This window comes from Chenopodium quinoa, unplaced genomic scaffold (genome assembly GCF_001683475.1).
Source record: "Chenopodium quinoa cultivar QQ74 unplaced genomic scaffold, ASM168347v1, whole genome shotgun sequence".
NCBI classification, from domain to species: domain Eukaryota; kingdom Viridiplantae; phylum Streptophyta; class Magnoliopsida; order Caryophyllales; family Amaranthaceae; genus Chenopodium; species Chenopodium quinoa.
The window spans coordinates 3,209,739-3,224,989 of NW_018745684.1; the positions used below are offsets into that span (position 1 = coordinate 3,209,739).

Sequence of the window (15,251 nt, forward strand, 5' to 3'; positions counted from 1 at the left end):
GTTGACATACATAGCAACTTCATTAAGAAAACCAAGTGTTTGTTCTCCTTGAATGTAGGATGCAATGATAACAAGATTCATGCATCATTTTTATTATATATGAATATTAATCGTAACTATATTGCAAAATTACAACTGTCATTATTTTTTGGGTAATGATATATGTAGAGCCCTTAGGGCTATATATAAGCATTAAATATGCTTTTAAAAATGAAATTAAGTTTGGAATTCATGACAAAATCACGCACCAATCGATGTAATTAATGTTACTTTATTCTAAATATTTCCTTTTTTAGCTTCTTATACATAGCCTGATAGCCCTAAGGGCTATATTTATCATTTTCCTTATTTTTTTTACCAAAAGTGGAAAAGGTATAAATATATTTTTAGGGGAGTTAAGTATAAGATTGAGGTCTATCTTTTTAAGTTTTTCACCTTTTGGGACCTCACTTTTTTTTTTTTCACAGTTTGGAACCTCATGCATAATTTCCGGCCAATATTTATTGGATTGAGTTAAAAGATAGTACCTTGAGTTAAAAACTTAATCCCCTAAAAGTAGCCAAAAAAAGATAGTCCCCTACTAATTCAATCACAAACCCAGGTTAGTTATATCTTTTTATGCCATCAATGTTCTATTTTATTTTTCTTTCCTTTTTTTTTTGTCGATAATTATAGATTTACACCATGAATGTACAGTTGTATTAATCCAACACATTTCCGATTACAATGTTTGATGATTATAATTAACGCTGACAGGAAAAAAAAAATCGGGTTAGTGTAAAGGGTTTTCAACCTATTTAATTAATGAGTCAACATGGTACGACACGTATAATTAAATTTAACCTGCTTAATTAAATAGGTCGGGTTAGTGTAGAGATTTCCAACACGAAATTAACACGACTTAATCCGTCTAAGAAAAATCTCTATGCTAGCTTTATGGAATTATTGATTAATATATTGCATGTGACTAATAATTTTTCATATAACATGACACGAGCCGGACACGAAAAAAGTGGGTTAATGTCAAAGATTTCTAACACGTTTAATTAAACAGGTCAACACGACACGACACATGCATTAAATGGGTCGAGTTAGTGATGAGGTTCCCCAACCTGTTTAGTTTCCGACACGAACACGAACACAAACACTAACACGATTGCCGGTTCTAATTATAGTAGAACAATCAATTTTATCATGAAGCAATTATTTTTAGAGTAAAAGTATTACGAGTATTAGTCTATTTTAAGAAATACGGCTAGTTTGCACCAAAAAAAAAAAAAAAAAACTGCTAGTTCAGTTCTAATTATAATAGAACAATCAATTTCATCATAAAGCAATTATTTTTAGAGTAGAAATATTATGAGTATTAGTCTATTTTTAAAAAATATGGGTAGTTTTTGGATAGGCAAAATTAGAAAATAACACCTGATAAAAGACCATATTTTGATTATAACACTTGAACATTTCAAGTTTTTATTATAACACCTGCTAAAAAATTAAAATTTTGGTTTCACCACCAGATAAGGGAATCTGTGACGGAAAAAGTGTGTGGGGCCCACAATTTAGTTTACCCTCCAAATTTCATCTTCTTCAATTCGATTATCTCTCCTCCCATTGATTACCCAACTACTTCTCCTTCATTGAATTCTGTCTTTTAAAATTAAGCAACCAAAATTACTGTCCACAATCTTACCCTAGAGTGATTTGTGTGGTTGAGAAATTGAATTGCAAGGGGAGGTGTCAGTATTGGAACGAAACAACTCAGCGAGACCTCGTCAGCCATTTTCAACATCAGAAAAGCTTGGATTATTTCGTGGATTATGATAGCAACAGCAGTAAGATTCCAAAATAGGTACCTTTTGAACCTTTTAAAGTAGTTTTCAGCTGATGATGTGCATTATGCCATTTATGTTGGGAATGTAGGGTAATTTGGGAATAACAGTAGGAACCCTAAAACCAGTAAAATTGGGGTTAATTTACTTTGTGTACTGTGCGAATTTTTAATTAAAGAAGAATGTGATTAATTTAAGTATCAATTGGTGTAATTGGTTAATTATTTACTTTAATTCATTGATTTGGTGAACTGTTGACTGGTTTGCATTGTTTAAAAAAATTTTGGTTTAAAAATTACTTTTGTTGATTAAAGTAGTGCGTTTGACTGTGTTATGGGTAAGATATGTTGGCTTTTATTGACTTGCTTTGCATTTGTTTATTGGGTAGATAAATGGCCAACAACCAAGAAGGATTAATTGATATTAGTATTCAGAGTTGGGGGTGCTTTTGTTCCCAAAACAGTGTCAAAATCAAAGCATCTGCTTTGCTGGTGTGGTGGGTTATGTTATTGGAGGAGGGATGTGGTAGTGGATAAGATAGATGTACATTATTTGAGGGAAGGTGCTGTGCATGGGTTTGTGCATTATAATGTCCATGTCCCTCCAAACTACAGACTGTGGTATAAACAAAGAGGAAGGACCTTTAACACAGGGAGAAGGGAAATAGTAAATGAAGAGGAAGTGAAGGGGCTGTTAGAGACAGCCAATAGGGAAGGGTCTGTTGAAGTATTTGTGACTGCAGATGAACCTTTAAGGCCCATACATGAGGTCCAGGCCCAGTCCACTCCAGAAGAGGCTGAGAGAAAAGGGAAGAAAAGTTCAGGAAAGACTTTTCCAGTTAGGAAGAGCCCAAGATTTAACAAAAGTGACCCTGATATCAGTGAAAGGGAAGATTCTCCTAAACCTAGATCTAGACAGGAAAAAATTAAGGGGATAGGAAGGAGTGAATGGGTTTCTGCTAAGAGTGAGGGGGTTTCTGGTAAAGGGAAGTTGTTGGATAAGGGGAAAGGTAAAGAACAGAGTGAAAGGGTTTCTGGTAGTTGGAAGATGTTGGATAAGGGGAAGGGGAAAAAGAAATCTACAGCTAAAGGATTGGTTTTTGAGGATAGTAGTGAGGGTAGTGAGGCTGGGAGTGAGGATGAGTATTCTTCTAGTGATGGGAGTGAGATTGACATAACTTAGGAGCCTGGAGAGGAGAAGTATGACAGTGGGGATGAGAGGTGGTTTGTCCAGAATTCTGAAGAGATTTTGGAGAAGGTAACAAGAAGTCTTGGGAAGCAGTTTGATGTACATGATCAGGGGGTTGCCAAGGATCCTAGGTCAAGGTTGACAGAGAACTTGGATGTGAATGAGGTTCAAGTGCAAGAAGAAATTGAGGGAGAATCAGATGAACTAAGGAGCTTGGATGGTTCATCAGATGAAGAGGACAAAAATCCTTGGTTTAATGAGAAATCTGACTTCAGTAAGCCTGTTGTACTTGTTCATAGGCTTAAGTTCAGCAATGTTTTTATTTTGAGGAAAGCTCTTAGACTACATGCCATAGAGAATAGGTATGAATACTATTTTTTGCACAATGATAGTAGTAGGGTTACTATTCAGTGTAGGAATAGATGTGGTTGTAAGTTTGACACAAAGACAAGTAGGATGCCTTTGTGTATATGCAAGGGTGGAGTGAAGTGCAATTTCAAGGTCCATGCTACTAAGTTAAAAAAACAGCAGACTTGGCAAATAAAAACCATGAAGTTAGAGCATAGATGTGTGAGAAGCAGGGAGAACAGGAAGGTCACTGCAGAGTTCATTGCAGAGAGGTACCTTGAGGAGTTCAGAACTAACCCAACATGGAAGGTTAAGCAAATCAAAGGTAAGGTGCTGCAAGACCTAGGGGTTGAAGTGACTTACTACAGGGCTTGGATGGCAAGGTGTAGAGCTAAGTTGATAATTTTTGGTTAAGCAAGAGAGCAGTATGCAAGATTTTGGAATTATGGGAAGGTTGTAATGAAGTACAACCCTGGGTCTGGTTGTAATGTGGTGGTAGATGACATTGACCAGCCTGAGGCTCCCTTGTTTATGAGGATGTTTGTTTGTTTGAGGCCTTTGAAAGATGGCTTCTTGAAGGGTTGTAGGCCAATTATTGGGGTGGATGGCTGCCACTTGAAAGGAGCCTACCCAGGCTAGATTTTAGTTGCAATGTCCAAAGATGGGAACAACAGCATTTTCCCCATTGCTTGGGCAACATGTGAGGTTAAAAACAGGGAGATTTGGGTATGGTTTCTGGAATCCCTGATGCAATGCCTTGGGAGTGCAGATGGGGCAGGCTTCACCTTCATGTCAGACAGGCAGAAGGTAACAGTGTCTTATTTTTTTAAAATCTTTATTGTGTCCTGTTCTTTATTCTGTGAAGTGTGATAATTCTGTTTTGATGCTGTTAAACAGGGACTGGTTGAAGCTCTATCTGAAGTTGTGCCAAATGCAGATACAAGGTTCTGTGTTAGGCACATTTGGGCAAATTTCAAGCTGAAGTTCTCTCGATCAGTTTTCAAAGAGCTCTTTTGGAGTGCTGCAAGAGCAACAACACTTGTAAGTCTGTAGCTTAGCTTAGATGATTTTGAACAAATAAAAGCATGAAATTGAATTGGATTCAGTGAACTTAGATTATTAAGAACAAATTTAGTGAACACTGGTCTTGTTGTGTTAGAGCTTGACTAGAACACTGGAATTAATGAGCTTAGAGGGTTATGAACTAATTTATTGAACATTGTGCCTGTTGTGTAGCTTAGGTTGGTATGAACAAATTTAGTGAACACTGGTCTTGTTATGTTTGTAGGTTGAGTATCAGATAACAATGCAACAGATTAGGGAGCTTGATGAGGAGGCTTATGATTACTTGGACAAAATCCCCACTCATCACTGGTGTAGACATGCATTCAGTGACAGTTGCAGGTCCAACATGTTGCTAAACAACATGTGTGAGACTTTCAACTCAGTTATTAGATATGCAAGAGACAAACTTATCCTCACCCAAATGGAATAGATGAGGAGGTACATGATGAGGAGAAACAATGAGAAGTGGGAGGACTCTAAGGAAATCACAAGCAACATGACTCCATATGTGCATAAGCTGTTTCAAAGGATGAGCTATGTGTCTAGGAATTGCATTATTGAAGCTGCTAGGGATGACACTTTTGAAGTGCAGCTAAATGATGACCAGGTTCTAGTTGACTTGGGAAATGGGACTTGTTCCTGCAATCATTGGCAATTAACAGGCATCCCATGTGTTCATGCCTTTGCATGAATTATGGATCAAAGAGTTGATGCTGAGCAGTTTGTCCACCCCTATTACACTATGGACACTTACAGAGCAGCATATGAGCCTGCAATTTAACCAATGTCAAGCCCAAAGCACTGGGAGAGAGTGAACATGAGAGAGCCTCAGCCACCAGCCTTCAAAGTGCAGCCTGAAAGACCAAAACAGAAGAAAAGAAAGCTGGAACCTGATGAGGGCACATCTGCAACAGGAGGGGAGCAGGGAAGGAAGAGAAGGAGGAGTCAGTGCAGGAATTGTGGTGGATTTGGCCACTATCCCAAGACTTGCAAGGTCCCACATGTACCTAAACCAACTAACCAGAGATCTGCAGGAAGGCCCCCTTTAAACTCAACCTGGGTATTTGAGCAAAGGAAGAAGAGTGAGATCAGAGCTGCCGGAAAGGTATGTTGTGGGACTTGTTCATTTTCTTTTAAATTTTGTGATGAAATTGAATGTTGATACTTGTTTATTTTTGTTTAAAAACACAGAGTGCAGTTGGGGCTGGTCCAAACAGCATAAAGAACAAGACTTTTCCCCAAGAGCAACCAGGCTGTGAACCACTGAGTAAGTGGAAAGGTTCATAGAGTCTACAGGGCCAGCCAAAAGCCAAGCAACATAGCACCCCCTCTTCCAGTCAACTAGAACCCATAAACAAAGATGCAGTTCAGCACACTGGAGTGTAGACAAGGAGGGCTAAGTTGCTAACTTCCAGACATGCAAATTTGACTCAATGATCTTCTTGTTGTTTTTCTGAACTTAAGCTTTAGGTTGATATTTTGAACATTAGCATGCAATATTTTGAACTTTTAGTTTTGGTTTTAGGCTAAAGGAGCCTATTTTGTTAAATATATACTTTGGTGTTAGGCTTTAACAACCAATTTGGTTAAGCTGTGCAACTAATTTGATAAATTACTTCTATGCAATATCATCTTTTTAGCTATTTGCTCAATTACTAATTTACTCAATTACTTAAATCATTCCTTCCAAATATTTGTACATTAGTTTGCAAAAGTGGTTCACTCCCACTGATAAACCATTACATTAGCATATTACTATTACTGTTGGACAAATTACACTTTAAGCATTACAAACCCCCCAATAACTAGCATCACTAATATGACCAAACTAATCCCAAAAGCAAGACAATGAACAGAGTGCTCTGATCTTGCATTTCTTCCATGCATCTCACTGTTCATCTTCTTCCTGTCAGAGCTTAAAGCCTTGTATTTCATCTTCAGCCTGTCAACTTCATTGAGCAAACACCTCATCTGTCCACTAAGATCATCAACTTCCCTTTTGTAGTCACTAATTTCTCCCTTCAACAGCTTCTTATCTAACAACAAACTGTTGATCACCTCTGTTTGCCAGGCTGTCCCATCTTCTTCATCCACCCATTCAAATGCTTTGCAACCTCTACTCTCAATTACAGGATCATAGAACTTGCACGTTCTGAACTTCCGACCAGGGTTCTCCCTTGTCCAACTGGTAAGCTTCGCCAATGGAACACCACACTTGCACTTCTTCTCCTTTGAAGGAGAGGAACTAATGATAGACATCTCCTGCACCAATACGCCATCCACAATAAGCAAAACCATTCCTACTTTGAAAAACAATACAATTGAACCAACGGAATTAACCAATCAGTCCTACAAATCAAAACCCCCAATTTATGGTTCCGATGAACCCTAATTTCATTTTTTCGCAAATTAGAGGACAATTAACACACAATGAACCTTAAAAATGTACGAATTACATGATTAATTCCACATGCGCACTGAATTATGCACTTAATTCAACAACATAGATTGACTTACACCTCATTAAAGAAAGATAAACTAGGGTTTTCTGCAGTGTTATTTCGCAATTACCTGATTTCAAATCTTCCTCCCCCAAACAATGATGCTGAAATCAAACAATTTCGACAATTTGATTGTTAAATTCGCAAAATGTGAAGCCTAAAATTGTGTACCCAGATCAACAATTCACCGTTTGTGAAGAATATCGTAAATATATACAGAACTTTGAAAAAAATAGCCGTTGCAGTGGGCCCAACTAACAGATCCTCTAACGTCGTAACCATTTAGGTGGTGAAACCAAAATTTTAATTTTTTAGCAGGTGTTATAATAAAAACTTGAAATGTTCAGGTGTTATAATCAAAATATGGTCTTTTATCAGGTGTTATTTTCTAATTTGGCCCTTTGGATATGTATTAGTTTAAAAAAATTATAGTTAATTTTCTTCGGTAATTATGGATGAGATAAAGATTTAAGGGCCTATGCTTTTTGGAATTGACAGAATTTATGAGGAGACTAAGTTTTTTTTTGCCAAAAATTAATTGAAGGGACTAAGGTTTTTTTTTTTTTTCTTTTCTAGGTGAGTTAAAGGTGGGTTAACTAACCGTATTGTTAACTATAGGTCCCAAAAGGTGAAAAGAAAAAAACACTAAGCTCTCAAAAGGTGAAAAATGTAAAAATTTAGACCCCAATCTTATACTTAACTCTATTTTTAGGACATTTATGAACATTTTCACTGCATTCTTATTAAAAGTAGTTAAGTAAAATTAAACTCAAGGTTAAGTAGCATAAAATGAAATTGAACAAGAGAACTAGCTACTAGCGATCAATAAACATGGTGAAATAATGTTAAATTATTTTAAAGATAAATACACAATTTTTCTACATATTCCAAATATATAGTCACATACTCACATACATTTATACTAAGTATACCAGTATAGCTTAATATCGTGTAGAAGAACAAGTATATCATTTGCAAATAAAGAAAGATAACGTACTGAGAGTAGGAAGGAGGGATTTTATAGAATTCCTCTTAACATGAGTTTGGTAAAATTTAACCTCTAGTCTCATGTCTAAAAAGTCAGAAAATTAGTCAATTAGACCACTCTTTCTATCTCGAACACGATTGTTGATAATCATAGGGTAAGTTAATGAAAAGAGAAGGTATTGGGTGCGGACTGCCGCACGCAAATTATGCATGCGGCCGGTTGGCTGATATATTTTACTTGTTGGCTAATATGTTTCATGTGTTGGCTGATATGTTTCATTTGTTGGCTTATACGGTTTTTGTGTTGGCTAAATATTCCTTTTGTTGGGTGATATGGATTTTAGATTTTTTTGATATGTTCCTTTTGTTGGCTGCTATAAGACATCAGTTGGCTGATATATTTCTTTAGTTGGCTAATATCTTTATTTTGTTGGCTGATATGTATATTTTAATTGTTGGCTTATATGTTTCATTGTGTTGGCTGATGTGTTTATTTTGTTGGCTTATATGTTGTTTTTATTGCTAATTTCATCCTTTTGTTAGCTGATATATTCCTTCTGTTGGCTGATATGTATCTTTTGTTGGAAGATATGTTCCTTTTTTTTTGCTTATATGCTTCATTTGTTGGTTGATATGTTCCTTGTGTGACTGATACGTTTTTAATGTCAGATATGTCCCTAATATTGACTAGTATCAGACATCAATTGACTGATATGTTCATTTTAATGGTTGATATGTGTCATTTATTGGCTAATATGATTAATAACATACAAGATATTTTTATTTCGTTCTCTCTCCTCTCCCCCCCCCCCCTTACTCTCTTTCTTTCTCTCTTTTTCAAATGAATAATGTGGGCAAACTCAAACTCGCGCACTCCCTCTCTCTTCACCACCCCCACCACTAGGGGTGTACAAAAATTGGCCCGGACCTGAACCGGACCGGACCTGACCCGGACCCGTTGATTCAGGTCCGGTCCCGGTTCTTAAAAATCCAGGTTCCCGGTCCCGGTCCGGACCCGGTCCAAACCCGGGGTTTTCAGGTCCGGACCTGAAACCCGGGAAAATCGTAATTAAAAAAAAAAAAAAAAAAAAAAAAAAAAAGAAAACCAAACTCTGAAAAATTGAAACTGAGTTTTCGTGGACTTATTTGTATTTTCGGTGGATTCATTTGTATTTTTGGTGTTTGAGAATCGGGACTTTATAGACTTTATGTAGTTTTGTAATTGATAATTTTGGTTTGTATGTAATTATTAAATTATGCAACAGGTCTAAAAATCACAAAACAGGTCCATATGCAGGTCCAACAGGTTTTGTATTAAAAAAAAAAACGTAAAAGACACAAAACAGGTCCATTCAGGTCCAAACCCGGACCGACCTGATTTTTCAGGTCTGGCCCGGAACCGGACCTGTTAATTCAGGTCCGGTCCCCGGTCCTCATAATTACCCAATTCAGGTCCCCGGTCCAAACAGGTCCGGTCCAGGTCCGGTCCGGTATTGGACCGGTGTACACCCCTACCCACCACCACTTCGCCACCACTCGCTGCCCTCTCCTCCGCCGCATTTCCCTCTCCACCACCACCACCACCCGCGTCACCTTCCCGACCCAATTCACCAACCCAACAATAACAACAAACTGCAACAACAACAAACACACAAACAACCGCGTCACCCCGCAATAACAAACACCAACAAATCAGCCCACATCGCCACCACCTCGGCCGCAAAAACAGCCGCAATTACAGACTAACAATTAACAAGCCACCGCAATTAACCAGCTATGGCGGAGACCACGAGGAGAGAGAAGAAAACAAGTATTTAATCAAAATAAAGGGTATATAATTAACAGAAAAAGACAGGTAAAATTAAAAGCAAGGTCTTTGTTTGGGTTTGGTATGGAAAAAATTACGAAAGCCCACTAAAGAAAATGACAAATTGATTGAGAATGGAAAATTTGAAGAAGTGGAGTTGGAGGGTATTAGAAGGGAGCACATCGGAAGCAGAAGAGCAGGAATTGGGTAGCTTTCTAGCATGGAATGCGGAGTGACTGGGGTTTTGAAATTGACTGGCGCAGCAGGGGAGTAGAGAGAAAGTCCGGTAAAAGAAGGAAAGGAGGATTTTTGTAGAAGAAATGGGCTGCCGCACGAAGTATTGGGTGCGGCAGTCAATATAGTTTGTGTAATGAAAATCATATAGTCCGTACAAGTATAGGCAAACATTAGGGACTTGTTATTCATCGCCCGCAAATCTCTACATAAAGCCCACATTTTATAATTTTTTGACAAATTTGCCCTTTTTATAATTTTAACGGAAGATAAATTTTTCGCACTAAAAAAATGTGGAGCAGCACCGGATCGCCGAGGATCACCGGAGAATCGCCGTCGTCATCAGAAAACGAGGTTCGTAACGCATCGTAAGGACGAAATGGTGGCTGGCGCCTAGCCAAAAGGCCATGCCGTGGTTGTGGCGCCTAGCCAGGACGCCGCCACCGTGGTCACGGCGCCTGGTGGAGAAGCCTCGACCATAGTAGTGGCGCGTGACGCCCACTGCCACTGCTCAAGGGTCCGTTCCAGATCGTCAATAACAGCTCTGCCTGATGCACTCGTCATGCAGTTCATCTCGTCATGCACTCGTCAGTGGCAGGTGGCACATCGTCATCATCTGCGTCGTCGATGTCTTTGATCAACCTCGGGTGCGAGTGCCGGATGTACCATTCCATGTAGTGCTGGTCACACATGGCAGTCACCCCACTTGGCGGCCGCTGCAGCTCCGCCGTCCATAGGCGGGCAACCATCGGAAACTGCTCCCACATGGATATCATGTTTGACGGCCATTGGACGACGTACTCCTTCGACGACGCAGATCGTACCGCCTTACTGGGCCATGCCGGTGGAGGTGGGACAACTTGGACAAATCCAAGCTGGCGAAGACAGCGCTGCGGCATGTACGCCTCTACGATCTCGCGATACTGAATCAGTCCAGTGTAGAGGGTCCTGGGTACCCTATTACTAGGGTTCTGGCCGAAAGGCATCCAGTTCACCTGCACATTATTTAAAATCAGTAACAGTCATAAAATAAAGCATCAGATTGTAAAAGTAGAAATAATTTAATCACTGTACCTCTAAGGGGGACATCCTGTCAAGCGATAACCGTATGGAGCGCAGGCGGTCAACGGACTTCTTCTCGACACGCGGACTCCACGCACAGGCACGTGGCTGGCCATCACCAATGGGAACCGGGTCGCGGTGTGGTCGAAACGCAGGAAAATACTCGTATATCCAGGTCTGTAACAACGTCAGACATCCAGTGATACCTGCTGCATCAGCCCGGCTCGAGAATCCTAACTGGCGATACAGATACGCCAGCGTAGCCGACCCCCAAGAAAACTGGCCTACTCTGTCGGGCTCACACGCGTCAACTATGTCGCGTGGCCTGAGCTTGTTCCCGCTCTTATCCGGAAACAAGGTACACCCGAGAAGAAGAAAAACATATGCAGCCAGCTGTGTGTCCTGCGTCCTACGTGCCGTAGGGTGCAAACATCGCTGCAAGACGGCTGCGATCTTAACGCCGCCGTGATCCCACACACCAAGTGCCGATGTGTACAGCGCAGCCCTATCCACCGCCAACAGCTCCGCTAGTAAATCTGCCTGATCCGCATCAGTGACGACAGATGCTCGGTTTCCCTCCACGGGAATCCCAAGGATGGCCTCGACGTCATGCAACATGATCGTCATCTCACCGAACGGAAGGTGGAACGAGTTCGTATCCGGCTGCCATCGCTCAACGAAAGCCGTGATCAGCGTCCAGTCAATCCTATCGTGCATGGTGGCAGGAAGGTGACTCACTCTAGTGGCCCTCAATCGCCCGACCATCTCGCTCTCCTCCGGCCAAGCATCAGCCCAGCTACACAAAAACCTACAAGTCTTTTCCCGGGTTTGGCATTTCAAAATGCCTGTATCCAAAGCCCTCTCCTGGTCCTCCCAAATACGGGTAGCGATGTGTCCTAAAAAGCTAGGAATCACACTCCCGTCTATAGGTCCCCCGGCCACCTCACCCCTCACCATCCAAGAATCATTAACGGCCCTCGACCGTTTTCTGCTACCCGCAGACACAGTGGACGCAGATGATGTGCCAGATCTACTAACAAACCTACCATCTCGACCCTTACGCACATCTACCCTATGCGTCTCATACGTATCATCAAGTCTCTGACTGAATGGACCGTAATCATCATATGGTCCACTCTGATCGTCGACATCCTCATCTGAATCATCCTCGTCCTCGACCTCCTCCTCCTCGACCTCCTCCTCCTCCTCCTCATCATCATCATCATCATCTTGATCGTCCGCAGAACAGTGCACCCGTTCTCTGCGGGCCGAGGCCGAAATACCACGGGATCTAACGTGTCTGGGCCCCGAGCTCTCCATTGAGTAGATCGTACTCCTCACGACGTCAATACTCTTCCCCGCACCAGGTCTAAATTGCGATGCCTAACTCCAAGTAAATAACGAAACATAATAACGAAAACAAATTAAAAAAAAGTCGAAAATAAACACAAAAGCAAATAAACAAGTCACGGAAATAAAATTATAAACATAAAAAATATAAAATTAAAACAAATAAAAAAACAAAATTTAAAAAAAAAAGATAAAAAAAAAAGGGAACATACAATTTAAAAAAAAGAAAAACAAATTTTTTAAAAAAAAAAAAAAAAATCGAAAATAAAATTTAAAATTAAAAAAAAAAAAATTAAAAAAAAAAAAAAAAGAACGAGGCGCCTAGGCAAGGCGCCTGTACGGTGGTGTCGGCGCCAAGCCCAGACGCCACTACCACGGCCGTGGCGCGTAGCCTCTGCGCCGCCGCCGTGGTAGTGGCGTCTGGGCTAGGCGCCGCCACCACCGTACGGGCGCCTTGCCTAGGCGCCTCCGCCGTGGTGGTGGCGTCTCGCCTTGGCGCCCCACCGTCGCCGGAGGTTTTTTTTTTTAAAAAAAATTACAAAAATTAAAAAATTTACCTTCTGGCCGGCAAACCGCCTTCCGCCCACCGCCGGTGCCGCCACTTCCTTGCCGGGCCGCCTCGACATAGCTTTGGAAATAATTTAGAGAGAGAAAGTGGAAGTAGAGAGTAGAGAGAGAAATTGTGTGTTTTTTAGTATGAGGGCAAAAGTGTCATTTCACTCTTATTTTGTGGGCTTTATGTAGGAATTTGCGGGCGATGTTTAACAGTTCACAAACATTATTATGTTAAAAAAAATATATATATATATAAAGGTTTCAATTCTTGAAACCAAACCTTCACCTCATCATCACACCCTCTCTAAATTGTTGTCAATTGAATCACATCAAACTAGAAATTGATGGACTCAACTACGAACTTTTTTCTTCTGTCACATACCTTCCTTTTTTTTTTTGGAAATCTTCTGTCACATACTTGAAAGACTAAATAAAGTGAAAGTTGGAATATGGGGCAACTTTAAGGGAATGAAGGAATTGGAATACATTGTATTGTAACTATCTTAAGTGTTTGGTTTGTAAAATTATCTACCTTGTATTAGGTCATATTGTGTACTTTTCAACTTTTAAGATGTTTGTTGATTACTCCTTAATAATTTGTAGTTGTCAACTGCTTAACCTGATTAAAGTTTTGAGGAAGGTAGATAAGGGTGTGCTCTATTCACTTGATTTTTACTTATCTGATCTTATTGAATTTATCTGAACTTACCTGAACTTATCTGAACTTTATTAAAACTTATTTTAGTTGTAATTTGAACTCAGACAACCCTTATCAGAACTTATTTTTTCTCACTGAACTTATTAAAACTGAAATAAGTGAAAATAAAGTGAACTGAACAGACCCTGAAAAAAATCAAATCTTTTTATATCATTTGGCCTTTGTGATCAATTTTTCTTGCCTTGCTTACGATGCTTCACTAGATCCAAACTTGAAACTCAATCCTCCACGATTTTGGGCTCCGTTAACAGTGTTGACCTTTAGGCTACATCTTAACAATTGGTCGGCAATCTTAGATTCTTACATCTTATATTCATAAATCACAAATTACAGTTTAAGAAGAGGATGTGATAAACAGATAACATAAAATTCTACTTGTATAATACTATCTTGTACGTACAAATATTAAAGAACGGAAGAAATAGTATAGTATATAGTGGTCGATGGGCCGCACACATAAGGGGTTACTCCTGAACCACGTTGAATTGCTATGTGTTCATTATTAAAAAAAAAAAAAAGTAAAGCGGGTATAAATCATTATTACGTTGTGATTTATAGGAAAGTTCTATAATCAACTTGGATCTTGGAATAGTTTGTACTTTGTAGGCAATAGGATCGGATAAGAGAAGCCCTACGTGGTGCTTTATTTGTCACTGATTTTTAGACTTCATTTCATGACATGAGTGGCTTCAACAACTTTGATGTTTTATTATTTGTATTTCGTAAATAGTAATCATGCATAAATTATACTCCGTATAATAATAATTCATTGAACTATTTAATATTTTAATTAATATGGAGTAATATTTTATGGACTATTTGATCAATAATTTTGTATGGACAATTTACCTTATTGATCTTTTCTTTGATTTACTCTCTCCGATTCATTTTATTTTTCCTGCTAACTTTTTTATATCACAAGAAATTTCCAATTAAGAACAACAAAAGAATCGGAGAGGTATATTGTACAGAAATTAAATGTGTTAGCAAGAAGTAACTTTTTTTTTTAATGCTATTTGTTTGTTTGTCAAAAATTAAAAATACACCATAACCCTAAATAATATCAATAATTAATGGTATTTTTTTGTTCAAAAAATAATTAAGGGTATTTTTTTATATGTACGTATTTGAAATAATTTGATAAAAAAAAAAAAATTTATATGCTACCTAGTCTAGTATAATTAGTCCATGATCAATTAACTTGATCTTACTAATATGGAATTAATTTTTCTAATCAAATTAATTAAAACTGATCTCATTGACTGCAATATATGGAGTATTTATTAGCATTGATTTTAATTGATTATTCGTACAGATTTTATTGATTAAAAACAACATTTAATTAAGTAAAACAACATTTTATTAAGGATCTTGCTAACGAACACCCTCGGGGCGTTGGATAACCTTTTAAAATATTTCCTAACAAGGTACTTCTTATTAATTTGGGAATGCATGTCAAAAGTATCTGTCGATCGGTGTAATTAATGTTTATTTCAAGTTAATATTTCTGATTTTAGTTATCTTATCCAACGCCCCCATAACGTTCGTTAGCTTTTGTCATATATAAATCACTTCCATTCAAACCCGAAAATTTAGATTGGTCA

General features: G+C 38.8%; 1 protein-coding gene across 1 annotated transcript; it reads right to left on the minus strand.

Annotated features, from left to right (window-relative positions):
• Window positions 1-10,531: 10,531 nt before the first annotated feature.
• LOC110717578 lies at window positions 10,532-11,260 on the minus strand. The gene is made up of 2 exons (XM_021896314.1): window positions 11,037-11,260; window positions 10,532-10,957 (listed from the first exon to the last, which is right to left on the minus strand). Exons 1-2 carry the CDS (start codon window positions 11,049-11,051, stop codon window positions 10,532-10,534), a joined length of 441 nt encoding a protein of 146 aa, XP_021752006.1. The 5' UTR covers window positions 11,052-11,260.
• Between the last annotated feature and the right edge of the window lie 3,991 nt (window positions 11,261-15,251).